Source organism: Pan troglodytes, chromosome 3, assembly GCF_028858775.2.
Source record: "Pan troglodytes isolate AG18354 chromosome 3, NHGRI_mPanTro3-v2.0_pri, whole genome shotgun sequence".
NCBI classification, from domain to species: Eukaryota; Metazoa; Chordata; class Mammalia; order Primates; family Hominidae; genus Pan; species Pan troglodytes.
In genome coordinates, this window is record NC_072401.2 from 55,325,997 (window position 1) to 55,342,780 (window position 16,784).

Here is a 16,784-nt window from a genome sequence, read left to right on the forward strand (position 1 = left end):
TGGCTGGTGTGAAGTGGCTCGATCTAGGCTCACTGAAGTCTCCATCTCCCAAGCTTAAGCGATCCTCCCCGCCTCAGCCTCAGGGAATGGATGGGACTGCAGGTGCACACCACCATACCCGGCTATTAATTTACTTTTGTATTTTTTGTAGAGACGAGGTTTCGCTATGGCTTCAAGATTTTAAAAGGCAACAATGACTCTTTTGAAATTGCCTACATTATCAAATGCCTGAAGTCAACCACAATGAATGGTGAGTCTGGTTTCTCCATGACACTAGCAATCCTCTGAAATAAAGGAAGTTAGAATTCCAGAACACGTTTGGGTCTCTGACTCTTCCTCGGTGGCTTCCAGGAGTTTAGGTCAGCCTGCAGGCCCGACGGGAACCCCCGACACCCCTCCACGCGGATTCTTTACAACTCCCTCCCTACCTTGTTTACGCCCTAGAGGGGAGGGAAATGAACAGTCAGTCAGGTGAGACCCAGCAGGGGGAGTGGTGAGCTGGTCCGAGGGCAGCCCGAATATGTCCCTGGGTGTGGGTATGGGTGTGGGGCAATTTGGGTGGGAGCAGCGTGGAGGCTCCCAGGACCAAGTCCTGCGCCTCTTTGGCGGGGTGTGTGCAGGAGGAGCGGGGATAAATAGGAGGCTCCCTCCTCCCGGCGACATTCACGGAGCCGGCCGGCCTCCCGCCCTGGGTGTTTCCCGGCCTTGTAGCCAGGGTGCCAGCCTGGGAAGTAGTTTCGTTTCCTTCTGGCTCCGGGATTAGTTTCCAGGCACCCTCTCAGGCGCCCGAGGCCCGGGAAGGGGGCGAAGAAGGAGGGAGACTTGTCTAGGGGCTGCCCGGCCCGGCAGAGAGGGGTTGATGGACCGGGCCGCCCGGGGCAGCGGCGCCAGCTCCCTGCCACTGCTCCTGGCCCTTGCCCTGGGTAAGTGGCCGTGCTGGGCACTGGAAACCAGGAGGAAAGTCTGGGGCTGGAGTCGCGGGGAGGGCGAACCCTGAACCGAGCTGGCATCTGGACAAGAGGGCGCGCTGGGGCTGGCAGGCGCGGGTTGGAGAACTTTGAAGGCTGGGAGAGCGCGAGGTTAAAGATCTGGCAATTGGGCACCTGGGGCTGCACCTGCTGGAGGCAGTCCCTAGACGCGTGAGAAGGCCCGAGGGCGGAAGCGATTCCGAGGTCCTCGCTGCCAGTGCTGCGAGCAGGCCGCCAGCTGCTGCCTTGTGCGCACAGCAGAGGGCCTGGCGGCGCCGGCGGGCTGTCCACCGGGGTGAGGCGCTGTGCTCCCAAGTGAGGGGCGGGGGGGGGGGGGAGGGGGGAGGGGAAGGCGGGGGCGAGCAGGGAAACCCACTAAAGAAGCTCACGTGGTAGTATAGACCAAGAAGCATATCCTGCAGGAGGCAGAAGAACGGGAACTCTTTGACTGAAGGTGTGATCATCTGGCGTTAGGGAAGAGTGCCAGCGGGAGGAGGAGTAGCAGGATGCCTAGAGCCCTCCAGAGGGTCTCTCCTGCCTCCTTAGGAGTCAGAACTCACAAAGCAGAGCTGGAACTTCAGATGCGGCTGGAAGCAGGCTTCCCCTTCCCCTCCACCGAGGGAAGGTAGTGAGAAGGCTTCTAAGTAGGAACAAATCCCAACTCTTCAAAGCATGCTGTCTGCATCATGGTCATTTTGCGGGGCAGAGAAGGGAAGGGAAACCAGTAACATTTTCTAATCTTAGCTGGGCTGTAGACACATCTGGGTTTGGAGCATTTATGTGGTAGGAGGAGAGTCTCCACAGCTGAAGTGTCACCACGATATCACTCCTACCTTCAAGCCTGGGAAGGGGACACCACAAATGAAAAAGAATGGGAATTCCTCTTATTGAGGAAAAAGAGGGGGAGCCTAAATGAAAACTTTCATTTGACTGTGTCCTTGGAGTAAGAGAGGTGGCTAAAAAGGTACAGTGAACTTGCGTGGAGGTGGATCAGACTTAGGACCAAGGTTAGAGAAAATAAACTTATTTAACAAACCCTGAAGAGGAAGGAGTCAGTAACAATTTAGTGGTAGAGTGAATGTGTACATTCATGAAGAAGAGCAATGGGGCTGAGACTTAACCCTAGAAATAGTACTGATGCTTTTGCCAGCATTGCTTGCAAGTAGCTGACATTCTCTTCCTCCACCGTGTCTAAACTATCCAACAGTCAAAGTATTCCCTGAGAATCTGTCGTAGTCAGCAAGGTGCTGAGGTATGTAGCAATGGAGGTGGGGAAAGGGCTCATGAGATTCCTAAAATAAAACATGATTCCTGCCCTAGAACTTGCACTGAATTTGGAAATGCAAGCCCAGCAGGGTAACCTGTGGAAAAATTCATGGAATCAGAAAAGGGAGAAAGAGCTCAACAGCGGGGGCTGGAATAGTGGGGAAAGGCTGAATGGAGGACACGAATGCGTGCCTTGAGGCTTGGGTAGAGTTTGCAATAGTAGAGAGCAAAGAGGGAACAGAGACAAGGGAAAAAGCAATTAGTAAAGGGTTGGCGATGCGAATGAGCATGCTTTACTGGAAAGAGTAGAATTTCTGAGAGGCAGACAGATTATGAAGAACTGAAAAAGCCAGATTAGAATATTTGGAAAAGAATCAATAAGCTATTAAACACACACCATCACAGGGCTTGACTGGGAGTGATATGATGCAAACAATGGTTTAAAGGTGATAAATCTGTCAGTGAGGTGCGGTATAGGAAGCGGGGGCGCCTGTGGGCCAGAGGACCTGATTGTCTCATAGGTATAATCTGGGCATGAGCTACTTGGGGCCTAAATGAGGGTGATGTTTTAGCAGAAGTGTCATAGTAGAAATGACTATTGAAAGTCGATGGACATTCTTTCCCCTTTACTATCACAAAACTTGTCAAAAGACAGAAATGAAAATCAAAAAGCAAAACTCGAATCCAGTGCTATTGTACACTCAGGGTAACCTAAATGTACAACCGCCCTGTTAAATGATTGGCTTGGGAAATTGAATTTGGTCTCTAGATCCCCTTAAAGCTCTACTTCTTGCAAAATGCTAAAGAACGTAATTTGTTGGCATCGCTGTTTCCATTAAGTGGCCCTATTTCTGTCATACACACTTTACTTTTAAGTCCCCTTCCTAAATTATGTCACATGTTGTTCTATTTACTTTTTGAAAAGAATGTGAGCAATAAGATGCATGAGGCACTAGTGTGTGTGTGTGTGTGTGTGTGTGTGAGATGGTGGAAATGCGATGAGAATGGGCATTGAGCAGACATGAGCCCTGGTTCCAGCTCTGCCATTTCATGACTCCGAGATGTCTATAAGTTACAACTTTCTGGGCATTGTTTTTCTAATTTGTAAAATGAAGAGGTTTCATTAGATGGTGATGCCCTTTCCATGTCACATTCTTTTCAAAAAGTAAACAAAATAACATGTGATTTAAATTAGAAATGGCTTATGTCTATTATAAATGTAGATGCTCCTTAAATACATCTCGCATTTAGTAGATGGATCTTTACAGGATAATTTCCATTCTAACATATGCAAATTAGGTACTACTTTCTTTGAGAAATTTTATAAAGACAGAAGTGGGGTTGGAGATATAAAAAGAAGGTATACCATAAGCAGATTATATGGTACAAATACATTTAATATAAATATAAATTACATGTTTATGTGTTATCGATATTCTTTATATGCATTAATTTGGTTTAATTTTCTAAAACTGTTTAAAGGCATTTTCTAAGTCAGTAGAAATCCTGAGCCATTTAATCTTACTTTCTCAAAAAATGAGATTTTCCAAAATGGGCTTGTATTTCTCTACTGTATTTTCTTTTTCTTTTTTTTTTTTTTCTTTTTTTGAGACAGAGTCTCACTCTTTCACTCAGGCTCAGTTACAGTGGCATGATCTCAGCTCACTGCAACCTCCGCCTCCAGGGCTCAAGTGACTCTCCTGTCTCAGCCTCTTGAGTAGCTGGGACAACAGGCACTCGCCACCACGCCTGGCTAATTTTTGTATTTTTTGAAGAGACGGGGTTTTGGCATGTTGGCCAGGCTGGTCTTAAACTCCTGGTCTCAAGAGATCATAGCAGATAAATATTTGTTGCTGAATTAGGTAGGGAGAGTTAGGACATTCAAGTGCAGAATGTCCTGTCTAGGGAGAGATAGGACACTCCAGTGCAGAGACGTTGCATTGCCTATAACAGGAAAAACCAATACTGGAAACCATTTCTTTTGACTTATTTAAAAAGCATGTAAGCTCATCCTAGCTGTCTCCTACACCTTTGCTTTCCCTACTGCCTACCCATACATCTGTGCCATCCCTGGCTCTGGCTATTCTCTGACAGATTCTTGGACTCCTGGCTCTTCCTTGCTTCCAGGAAACCCTGCTTCTCCTAGCTCAGGGCCAGGCTAGCCTGACTAATAATGTTCAGTTGGTATTGGTCAGACCAGGTGCTTTATTTTTGGACTGTGTCTGGCCTGTGTCACTCAGTGTCTATTCTGATTCGATTCTAGTCTGACTGTATCCTTGAATTTGTGGGTGACTCCTGTATATTCTCCAGTCTGCTTAGTGCACCAACACCTAGGGGATGCTCCTTTGGGCAGATGGAGAAGGGGTGACATTGCTTCATAGTCTCCCTGATAGAACCCACATGGCAATTACTGAAAATGGGCAAAAAGAGCATATCTTGAGGCAGGGTCATGTAGTGGTCAAGCCTGTAGACTCTGAACCAGACCTCTGGGGCATGGCCCCCTGGTGCTGTGACTTGCTAGCTCTGAAACTTCGGGCAAGTCTCTTAAACCTCCTTGGCCCAGTTTACTCACCTGTAAAAGCTAATAGTAATAGGACCAATGCAATTATGTGAATTAAATGCAATACTATGTAAAGCCACTTAAAATGTGCCCCAAACATAGAATAAGCATGAGTTATTATAATAGACAGTAGGAAAGCACAGGACAAATCATTCATTGTTATCAATACCTCTTAAAATTTTTTGACATTTTGATTCTGGATACTTCCTGAATGTCATCAGGCTCTACTAATTAATGGGAAGACTTTCTGTTGCCTTCATTTCTCAAATTCCTGCTCCCGCTAGTTATGAAATAGGTAATAGATAAAAATCCTCAAAAAAGTTTTATTTTGACTGGGTTTGTCAAAAAGGAACAAATGTAAAAAATAAAGCTGCAAAAGTGAAGTGCATATCTACTTTTGAAAAAATAAATGCCTCTACAGATTCTTCTTCCTCTGCCAATTTTGATCCTAATTTTATGCAATGAAGAGCTTTACTGCACTTGCCTAGCATTGATATCAGACACAAAAGTTAGACTGCACTAGCAGAGTAAAATAAAATATTTCGAAGGTAATTTTAATATTTTAGGAAATCTCATGAAAATCGGGTTGTCAGATTTATTTGAATTACATAAATAATTGCCTTAATTAAAAATAAATAAAACTGTCATTTTAGAAGAATGGATGATGATGCAATGTCAAAAGTTGTTTCTCTATATAAGAAAAATACATTAATTTAGGAAAGTTTTATTAGGACAAAATAATTTTTTCAGATGCTCAAGAACAGATAGCCATGCATAAATATTTTTATTCTATAATGGTTGCCTTGTAACATTGAGAAAGTTGCTTAAACTCCTTTTGTGTAATTTTCTCACCTATAGAATGTTAATAAAGGTAACTATCATTTAGAGACACAGAATTATTTTGAGGATAAAATGAGAAAATGTAGAAAAAGATTTTAGAAGAATAATTGGCAAGTAATATTCAATGTATTATTACTATTTTAACTTTGTGAATATTCAGATAACTTTTCAATTATTTCATAGGTATTTGTCTAAAAAGAACTAGAATCAGTGTTTATTAAGCCAATTGGAGTGTTAGAGTTTGTACTTTGATCAAAGGAAACTGCCATAATAGTCACCACTATTATGGAGGCAAGCAAAGGAAAATAGGGCAGGAATTTGCCCACCACGGCCATGCTTTCAAAAGTGCTTTGAATTGTTTCCTTAGAATGTAAGCTCCACGATGGCAGGGATTGTTTACAGTTATAGCCCAGTTCTTATGTGTAGTAGGTGCTCAATAAATACTTGTTGAATGAATGAATGTCAGTGGGGATAGTCCAGGAAGTCCTTCTAGGTCAGTAGCTTCTCAGAGTGTATCACAAAGATCTTGATGTGAACTTTTGTGTTTCCTCACATACACACTCACATCCACTCCCTCTCTCCCGACACACACTTTCCTAGCTTTGATAATCAAAATGTAAGAATTGCTTTCTCCCAGAACTCAGTATCCTATTTTTAATGTCTTCAGATTTGCTAACGATGACTTACTTTTGATACACAGCTCCTTGCTAAGATGGCAGCTGACTCTGGTTTTGCCAAATAGGCAGACCAGGTATGAGTTTTGTTCATGAAAGTTGGTTGCTGACTATCGCAATTAGCAAAACATTAACATATCCAAATGCATAACTCTTTTGCTCATGGCACGGTGCTTGGCAGGTTGGTGAAAAGTACTATCATTATTTCTAAACATGTGATAGTGAGGAAGGCAGACCTAAAAATTTTTACCATGTTAAATTATACCATTTTAAAGTATGTCTAATACTGTTTACAGTGTGTCTAAAACTGTATTAAACATTAATGAGAAAAGTCTAATTGTAGGCCATTGTCTTTCTAGAAAGACTTACATAGAATAGAAATGTTCATTCCAAATGAAACATTGTATAATAGTTCAATCCTTAAGGAAGTTTAAATTACATAGTACAGATTAAATATGATCTCAGAAAAGGATAATTTATTACAGGCTGGAATGATTAGGGGAAAATTCACTGATAGTGACAATTCTTCCTTGGTAGTGGTGAAGGAAAAAATGGGAGAAGAATTAAAAGGTGGACGAATTAATAGCTACCATTTTTTTATGTAGCACTAAGACTCAAATATCTCAAACAAAAAGTTAATTTTGTGCAGTTTTAAAGGAAATATTGTCTGGATAAGAACATGACTTCCAAAATGAGGGCATTAGTTGGAATCCTGAATTCTTGATACAGTTCTATCTCTGCAGGATATCCTAAGAATTGGAGGCAGGGGATTTTGTAATTTAGACAAATTCATGCTTTTTGTTACAAGATAGACTTAAAATATTACATGATCTCCTATCTGGGGAATTTGTTAAAATACTCTGGAACTATCTAGACTTCCTTTTACCTTATTCCCTACAGCTGGGGGACAAGCTGTCCCCACCTTTTGTGTAAGGTCCAGATGAGTGGTTTGCTGGTTTGCTTCATGTTTCTTTTTCCCTGTTCCCTAATCATGTATTGCTAGGCTTTCTTAGGTTGGAGATGGCTCATAATCAGGAGGTCCTCCAGGTCCATCTTAGAGTAGCAACAGCACCTGGGAAAAAAAAGACTTTACAGATGTGGGAACTAACACTGTGAAAGATTAAGTAGCTTCCCTAAAACATAGTATATGCCTAGAACTCAAATTCTGATCTTTTTGACTCCGTATGTGGTTTCAACCCTACCCTATCCTGCTTTTATGCTTATTGATCTCAGGCTGTGCCAGACCCCAGCTGATACTGGATCTGCAAAGAATCACACATAAGTTGGTCAAGAATGCTCACAAGTCAAATTTAAGAGGAAAGCAATTGGATTAAAATTCATATGTTTTATATTGCTCAAGATGGCTAGCCTTTACAGACATATTTATATCTTAAAAAAAAATCTTAGTATTTCAACTGTATATCTAATTGTTATAATTTAAAGAAAAAATGAAAGACCTTTTTAGATGGTTGGAGGGAGATGCAATATTTAATCTTAATTCACATCAATTAAACAAGGTCAAATAACCATGAAATGCTTTCATTTATTCTCTACATTTTCTTTCCTGAGGATATGTAGTATGTTACTTACCTGACTCATAGACTAGAGGTATTAATTACAAAATGGGGATGGGAAGTTTAACAGTATTCATATTCAGCCTCCTTGTTTTAAAGTGATGAGCTAGTTGCATAACAGGATGAACTACTAATATAACATTTTCCTCTTTGCAAGATTGTGGATTTATTCACTTGTTTAACTTTATTTAGTTTTGAAGAGTTGCATAAGGAGTGCCTGACACATAGTAGGACCTCAAAATGTATTAATTAAATGAATGAATGAATGTAAGTGGCTATTGGTGGAAGATGCCCAGCCAGTAAAACGACAACAGGTTAAGTAAAAAAAAAAAAAAAAATTATTTCTTGTTGGCAAAACACTGAGCCCAGATTCAGAGATGTGGTAGAAGGACAGGTTTCTCCATCCCTTGTTATATGGGACTTGCTGCTGGCAGTGCTAGAGATTCTTTCACAAAAGGCTTTTCTTTTTCCCATAGCATTTCTTCTATTTCTCATGTTTTGTATTGAGGATTCAGACTGCTACATGTTTGGTTCAGGGCAGATTTTACTGGTCGAAATGTAAACTTTTAAAATAAGTGTCTAAGTTGGGGAGGGAAGGGCAATGGACTCAGGACACTCTCCAGTGGTTTATTTAAAAATACCCTTGAATTCTGTGAGATGTCAGATGATTTTCTCTCTTGTGTGATTAGAATTGTTTTCAACAGAAATGGTTTTCATTAATGGCGAGTAATCAAATTGTTGTATTCATGGGTTTATATTTAGTATTAAAAAGAAAAACAAACTTTTGGCGGCTCCTATAGAAATGGAGATAGCTTTGCAGGTTGACTGCAGCCTGAGTTGTTAGTGTTGAGAATCTCTAACTTATTTAGTATTACATATAACGATTTCATAACAATCCATTGTCTGAACTCTTTAGTGGTTAAATTTAAGCACATTACACACAGATCTTTGTTCTCTACTCTTTGGAGTGAGCTGCATGGTCCAGGCCATCCTAGAATAGGCGAGAACCACTTCCCTCTGTCTCCTGGTGCAGAAAGCCTGTAGCACCACCAAGAAATTGTCATCAGAGCTGAATTAAGCACTTTCAGGACACTCACACTTGACTTGTTCACGATCACCTTCCTACTGAAATGCCATCTGAGTTTCTGACACTCGACTGGTCTCATCTCTTAGAGTGACAGACACAGGATGTTACTACGTATTCAGGTATCTCCTTGACCTTCTCTATAGAATATCAACATAGTTACTTACATTTTGGGGAAGCTTTATAATTTTAAAAGCATTTTAATACCCATTATCTCATTTGATCTTCACCATAAAAATAATAGCAGAACGGTTGTGTAATATGTGCCAGGCACTGTTCTAAGAGCATAATAATTCATTTCATCCACATAACATTCATCTAACACAGGAGCTAGGTTGATATCATTATTATTCCCATTTATAGAGTAGGATATGAAATACAAAGGGATTAAGCATCTTGCCCAAGGTTCTGGCTTTAGGAGAACTATATGTGTGAGGTGATGATAGTTTTTTCTTAGTCCTGATAAATTTACCACAGTGATATGAGATGATAACATTAGAGGAAGCTGAAAGTGGGTAAAGGGTGTGTGAGAATTCCCTGCACTTTGCAACTTTTCTGTAAATATAAAATTGTTCCAAAATAAAAAGTTTACTGCAAAAAAAGACACTGCAGGAAATTCCAATTACTAGCCAGTTTGGCTATTCACCTGCTTAGAATGTAGGGCTTGACACATCAAAAATCTAGAAAGATCTCAAGTTAACAACCTAACATTACAACTAAAAGAACTAGAGAACCAAGAGCAAACAAACCCCAAAGCTAGCAGAAGACAAAAAAATACCCAAGATCAGAGCTGAGCTGAAGGAGACAGAGACATGCAAAAACCTTCAAGAAATCAATAAATCCAGGAACTGGCGTTTTGAAAAAATTAATAAAATAGACAGCTAGCTAGACTAATAAAGAAGAAAAGAGAGAAGAATCAAATAAACACAATCAGAAATGATAAGGGGGATATCACCACTGACCCACAGAAATACAAACAAACATCAGAGAATACTATAAACACCTCTATTAACATAAACTGTGAAATCTAAGATAAATGGATAAATTCCTGGACACATACACCTTCCCAAGACTAACTCAGGAAGAAATTGAATCCCTGAACAGACCAATAATGAGTTCTGAAATTGAACCAGTAATCAATAGCCTACCAACCAAAAAAAGCCCAGGACCTGACAGATTCATGGCTGAATTCTACCAGAGGTACAAAGAAGACTTGGTACCATTTCAACTGAAACTATTCCAGAAAATTAAAAAGGAGGGATTACTTCCTAACTCATTCTATGAGGCCAGCATCATCCTGATACCAAAACCTGGCAGAGATACAAAAACCAAAAAAGAAAACTTCAGGCCAATATCCTTGATGAACATTGATGCAAAAATCAACAAAAGACTGGCAAACCAAATCCAGCAGCATATCAAAAAGCTTATCCACCACGACCAAGTTGGCTTCATCTCTGGGATGCAAGGTTTGTTCAACATATGCAAATCAATAAATGTGATTCATCATATAAACAGAACTAAAGACAAAAACCACATGATTATCTCAATAGATGCAGAAAAGGCCTTTGATAAAATTCAACATCCCTTCGTGTTAAAAACTCTCAATAAACTAGGTATTGAAAGAACATACGTCAAAACAGTAAGAGCCATATATGACAAACCCACAGCCGGTATCATACTGAATGGGCAAAAGCTGCAAGCATTCCCCTGAAAAAGCAGCAAAAGACAAGGATGCCATCTCTCACCACTCCTACTCAACATAGTATTGAATGTTCTGGCCAGGAAAGAGAAAGAAATAAAGAGTATGTAAGTAGGAAGAGAGGAAGTTGAATTATCTTTGTTTGCAGATGACAGGATCCTATATGTAGAAAACCCCATGTCTCAGCCCAAAAGCTTATTAAGCTGATAAGCAACTTCAGCAGGCTCAGGTTACAAAATCAATGGGCAAAAATCACTAGCATTCTTTTTTCTTTGTTTTTTTTTTTTTTTTTTTTTTTTTTCCGAGAGAGAATCTCTCTCTGTCAACCAGCCTGGAGTGCAGTGGCACTATCTCAGCTCACTGCAACCTCCGCCTCCCAGGTTCAAGCAATTCTCCTGCCTCAGCCTCCAGAGTAGCTGGGATTATAGGTGCCTGCCACCATACCCAGCTAATTTTTGTATTTTAGTAGAGACAGGGTTTCATCATGTTGGCCAGGCTCGTCTCGAACTCCTGACCTCAAGTGATCCATCTGCCTCGGCCTCCCAAAGTGCAGGGATTACAGGAGTAAGCCACCATGCCAGCCTAATCCCTAGCATTCTTATACACCAACAACAGTCAAGCCAAGAGCCAAATCAGGAATGAACTCCCATTCACAATTGCTACACAAAGAGTAAAATACCTAGAAATATAGCTAACAAGGGAAGTGAAGGACCTCTTCAGGGAGAACTGCAAACCACTGCTCGAAGAAATCAGAGAGGACACAAACAAATGGGAAAACATTCCACGCTCATGGACAGGAAGAATCAATATCATGACAATGGTCATGCTGCCCAGTGTAATTTATAGATTCAGTGCTATCCCCATTAAACTACCATTGACATTCTTCACAGAATTAGAAAAAACTATTTTAAAATTCATATGGTACCAAAAAAAAAAAAAAAAAGAGCCGAATAGCCCCAGCACATTCCTAAACAAAAAGTACAAGGCTGGAGGCATCATTCTACCCAACTTCAAACTACACTGCAGGGCTACCGTAACCAAAACAGTATGGTACTGGCACAAGAACAGACACATAGACCAATAGAAGAGAATAGGGAACTCAGAGATAAGACCATACAGATACAACCATCTGATCCTCAACAAACCTGACAAAAACAAGCAATGGGGAAAGGAATCCTTATTTAATAAACGGTGCCGAGAGAACTGGCTAGTCATATGCAGAAAATGGAAACTGGACCCCTTCTTTACACTGTATACAAAAAATAACTCAAGATGGATGAAATACTTAAGTGTCAAACCCAAAACTATAAAAACTCTAGAAGAAAATCTAGGCAATAACATTCAGGACATTGGCATGGACAAAGATTTCATGACAAAAACATCAAAAGCAATTGCAACAAAAGCAAAAATTGACAAGTGGTATCTAACTAAACTAAAGAGCTTCTGCACAGCAATAGAAACTGTTATCAGACTGAACAGACAACCTGCAGAATGGGAGTAAAATTTTGCAATCTATCAATCTGACAAAGATCTAATATCCAGAATCTACAAGGAACTTAAGCAAATTTACAAGAAGAAAACAAACCACCCCATTAAAAAACAGGCAAAGGACACGAACAGGCACTTCTCAAAAGACATACACATGGCCAAGAAACACATGAAAAAGAGCTCAATATCACCGATCATTAGAGAAATGAGAATCAAAACCACAATGAGATACCATTTTCACACCAGTCAGATTGGCTGTTATTAAGAAGTCAAAAAACTACAGATGCTGGTGGAGTTGCAGAGAAAAGGGAATGCTTTTACACTGTTGGTGGGGGTGTAAACTGGTTTAACCATTGTGCAAGACAGTGTGGCTATCCCTCAAAGACCTAGAGGCAGAACTACCATTTAACCCAGTAATCCCATTACTGGGTATATACCAAAGGAATATAAATTATTCTACTATAAAGATACATGCATGCATATGTTCAGTGCAGCAGTATTCACAATAGCAAATATATGGAATCAGCCTAAATGCCCATCAGTGATAGACTGGATAAATAAAATGTGGTACATATACACCACGGAATACTATGCAACCATAAAAAGGAGTGAGATCATGTCTTTGCATGGACATGAAAAAGTTGGAAGCCAGTATCTTCAGCAAACTAATGCAGGAAAAGAAAACCAAACACCACTGTTCTCACTTATAAGCAGGAGCTGAATGATGTGAACACATGGACACATAGTGGGTAACAACACACACTGGGGCCTGTTGGCAGATAGGGAGAGCATCAGGAAGAATAGCTAATGGACGTTGAGCTTAATACCTAGGTGATGGGATGATGTGTGTAGCAAACCGCTATGGTACATGTTTACCTGTGTAACAAACCTGCATATCCTGCACATGTACCCCTGAACTTAAAATGAAAAAAAAAAAGAAAATAGGGCTGGAAATATACCTGAATCATTTCACTGATTATAATTTCAGGGTCTAGCATAGTGCCTGGCATGCAATAAATCCTCAGTAAATGTTTGATCAAATATTGATTCCATGGATGTTTTGTGAGACTATGTGACATTACAAAAAAGAAAATGACTGACTTTTTTGGTCATGTCTGTGACTGAGACAAAGTCATAGAGATGGAAAGCAGAATGGGGGCTGGGAGGAGAGGCAAGTAGGGAGTTATTGTTTAATGGGTATAGAGTTTTAGTTTTGCAAGATGAAAAGAATTCTGGAGATGCATGGTGGTGATGGTTGCACAATGTGGATGTATTTAATGCTACCTTAAAAAAGGTTAGGATAATAAATTTTTTGTTATATGTATTTTACCATGACAAAAAAAAGTGAAAAAAAAGACAGAGGTAGATTATTTGTGACACACATATTTATGGTGTGGGAGTCAGAAAAAGAGCTGGCAAAGTTGAGTAAAAAGGAGAGAATAAGCCAGGAAGCCAACAATGGGGGTGGATTTTAGATGGAAGATTTGGGAAAGTCAACCATATCAAATACTCTAATGTGAATGTGAAGGAAGATGAGGCTAAAGAAGAGGCCACGCTTGAGTGAGCTATGAGGAAATTATTGGTGCTCTTGAAAGACAAGGGACAAGAGATTGTTGGTAACTGAAGCCACACACACACACACACACACACACACACACGTGATGAGAGAATAGAAATTGGGGTTGTGGATGGAAAAGAGACAAGCTTTGGCTTATGAGAGTCAACTTCAAATATGTGAAAAGTCGTTTCAACCAAGGTTTCCCCTGTATAGTTCAGAGAACACAGCTTACATTAGTGAACTAAAATTCCAGGAAGGCAGCACTTACCTTCATTTGGAAGAAATTTTTTCCCAAATGGAGCTTTGAAAAAAGTGGAGCCAGCTGCCTTGGGATGTGGTGAGCTTCCCCTGCCTGTACACACATGTGGTCTGGATGGTACATAAATGGAGTTGTGTAAAGGTGATTCTTAAGCTGGGTAGGGAGTGGGCCATGACCATCAAGTTTTCTTATGTTCTTATGAGTACAGGATGATATTACTGCACTTTGGCAATGTTTTTGAGGTTGAAAGATAGAATTTCAAAATACGAAACTCTCACATTGTGCACATGTACCCTGAAACTTAAAGTATAATAATAATAAAATTAAAAAAAAAAAAAAGAAACTCTCAGTAGACTTCCCTGGGAAGGACAGAAGACTCAGGCCACTTGGAACCTGGGAAACCAATAACGAAGAATTTTTAAAAAGACAATTGAGCTTTTCCCCCAAAATTGAATTCAGTAACTGTGTTCTCTTATGGTCCTCATCTTGGAATATAGCACCAATCCTATGCCCCAGGCTTAGTTTTTGCATTAAAGACATTGCATATTTCATATTTTACCATCTATTAAAATAAGGATGACGGACTGATATCTTACTATGAAGGGTAAAAATAAAGCACAACTACAATAGGTAAATGACATTGACAAAAATTTCAAATATTGTTACATCGGGAGATAGTTATTTGTAACATTGCCATCCTGTGATAGAAGACTTCTGTGAGGAAAATCCCTGCTCATTTTTAGGTAAATGACAATCATCATGTAATGGAGGGTCAGAAGAGTGATTGTAAGTTTGGTTGAGATGTGAGATGAGACTACACAAAATAATAAACTTCACTTCCATTTGCCTTTGCAGAAACGTAACAAAGAATACACACCTCATTCTTAGTGATTTCCACACAACAGTTGTCTTCGCTGTTAAATACTTAGTGAGTGGTTTTCTATACTAGTCAGATTCTTAATTGGGAATCTGTCTTTCAGGATGTGGTGGGCAGTCATTGAGAAGCTTCAACTGGCAATATGTGTTGTGACTATTTCTTAATGAGTCTTCTTTTCATAGGCCACACAATGAAATCAATTGAATTATTTCATAGTCACACAAAACACACCAAGAAGGCCATTGTTTCTTAATCCTTTTTTGTATAATTCGTCACTCCAGCTGAACAGCTTTACTCATTGTCTCCCAAAGACACCAAACTCATTTCTATGTCATTTCCTTTGGTCCTCAGTTTCTAAGTTCTTCTGTGAAACTTTTTGATTTTTCCAGCTTAACACATTGCCACTTTTTGGAATTCCAAGATAATTTATGTTCTAAATACCTGATACCTAAGATATTCTGCCTAATATTTCTTTATTTATATTCCTAGTCTCTGCAAATGGTTTTATTGATAAAGATGATAACAAATTCGATGCTAAGTTGGGTTGGCTTACTCTAACTCATTTAAAGCGTTTAAGTTCTGGGGCTTTTTCAGGTTGGGTGAGCATCTACTCTGAAATCTTATGTTCTTTTCTTTACCATTATTAAAGTTTGATGACTGTTTCCTCATGGGTCAGAGACCATGTTATCACTAGATCCAGAAACCAATGCCACAGTTTCACCTCACTTTGCACTTGGATAATCCTCCTTGAAAACAAATTGTCCTTTTTCCTTGGTTCCTCCACCTCCTCTCTTTGAACTACTATAGAAATTCAGTGAGCCTAAAACTTTTCATTCAAATTGTCACAATGCCTAACTGCCTGGTTTGGCCTTATTATAAAGGAATGGGAATCAAAAAGTCAAGTTTTGACAACTGACGATTTCTGAGAAACTAGCTTCAGATTATTTTGGAGTTCCTATTAAATTTAGTCATTCAATCAATTTGTCACAGATTTAATAATGGTAATAGTAAAAAAAAGGTTGATTTACTGGCAAAGACATTGTCGTGTTGACAGTTTTCAGATACCTGAATTAGTTTGTGTATGACAGGTTGTTAAATTACTTTCCCTTCTGGGCTTTAAAAATATAAGATTGTGAAATACTTTTATGAGTTAAAAATTGTATTATCAATCAGTTTTAGCCTTTCCTAAACACCAAGATATTATTTCTACCATTCGGAATAGAGTTTTACATTGGAGGAAGAAGGAGTTCATATTTTATTTTTCTGAATTTGAATGAACATACACTATTTGTAAAGACCCTCTTCTTTTTTTCTTTGCTCCTGTCTCTGCTTCCCATGCTGGCCCTGAAAACCCAGAAGCCTGTCTTTCAGTTTTAGAGAATAGGCAGTTCTCCAGATGATGTGATTTAAGAAAACTTGGAAAATCCCTCTGTCCTGGAAAATTGTTCCCCAGGAGATGTCCTGATGCCCAAATTGCTCACTGTGTTGGGACACAAATATTGTGCACCTCCTAAGAGTCTTTCAGCCACCTTCATTGTCTCTTGGTCAGCTCCTCCCCATGCCAGGTTGCTCCACTTTGAGACTTGGATAAAACACCATGTCCCAGGGCATGAGTTCTGGCCTCTCTGTCACCAAGGGATCAGAACTGAGGGAGTTCATACTCAGTGGGGTGAATTTTGACCAGTGGGAAATTGGTGATGAAACTGATTGGGTCTGATACATTCTTCCTCCTTTCATTTTTTTTTCTATTGGACTGCTTCAAGGTATGAATTTTTTTCTTGAGCCATTCATGTGGCCTACATACTAGTAAACATGCTGTCTGAGCAAATTTCTGTGTTTCTCTGCATCTCACTTTGGAACTACACACTGCATGATAGGTGCACACATTTTATTGTTTTGTCCCTTTCTTTGCTTCGTTTCCTTTCTTCCTTATTCTC

At 39.9% G+C, this 16,784-nt stretch overlaps 1 protein-coding gene across 3 annotated transcripts in view; it reads left to right on the top strand.

The window, feature by feature from the left end:
• Positions 1-507: 507 nt before the first annotated feature.
• The window catches only part of BTC (betacellulin), a 51,097-nt gene continuing 34,820 nt past the window's right edge, over positions 508-16,784 (top strand). For 2 of the 3 annotated variants that reach the window (XR_001716928.4, XM_016951590.3), the window contains exon 1: positions 508-923. Coding sequence is in view for 2 of the 3 variants with exons in the window: in XM_016951590.3 (XP_016807079.1) it covers positions 860-923 (64 nt within the window). In the remaining variant the exon portion in view is untranslated. The remainder of the gene's footprint in view (positions 924-16,784) is intronic. The other variant, XM_009447733.5, reaches the window with a different exon arrangement.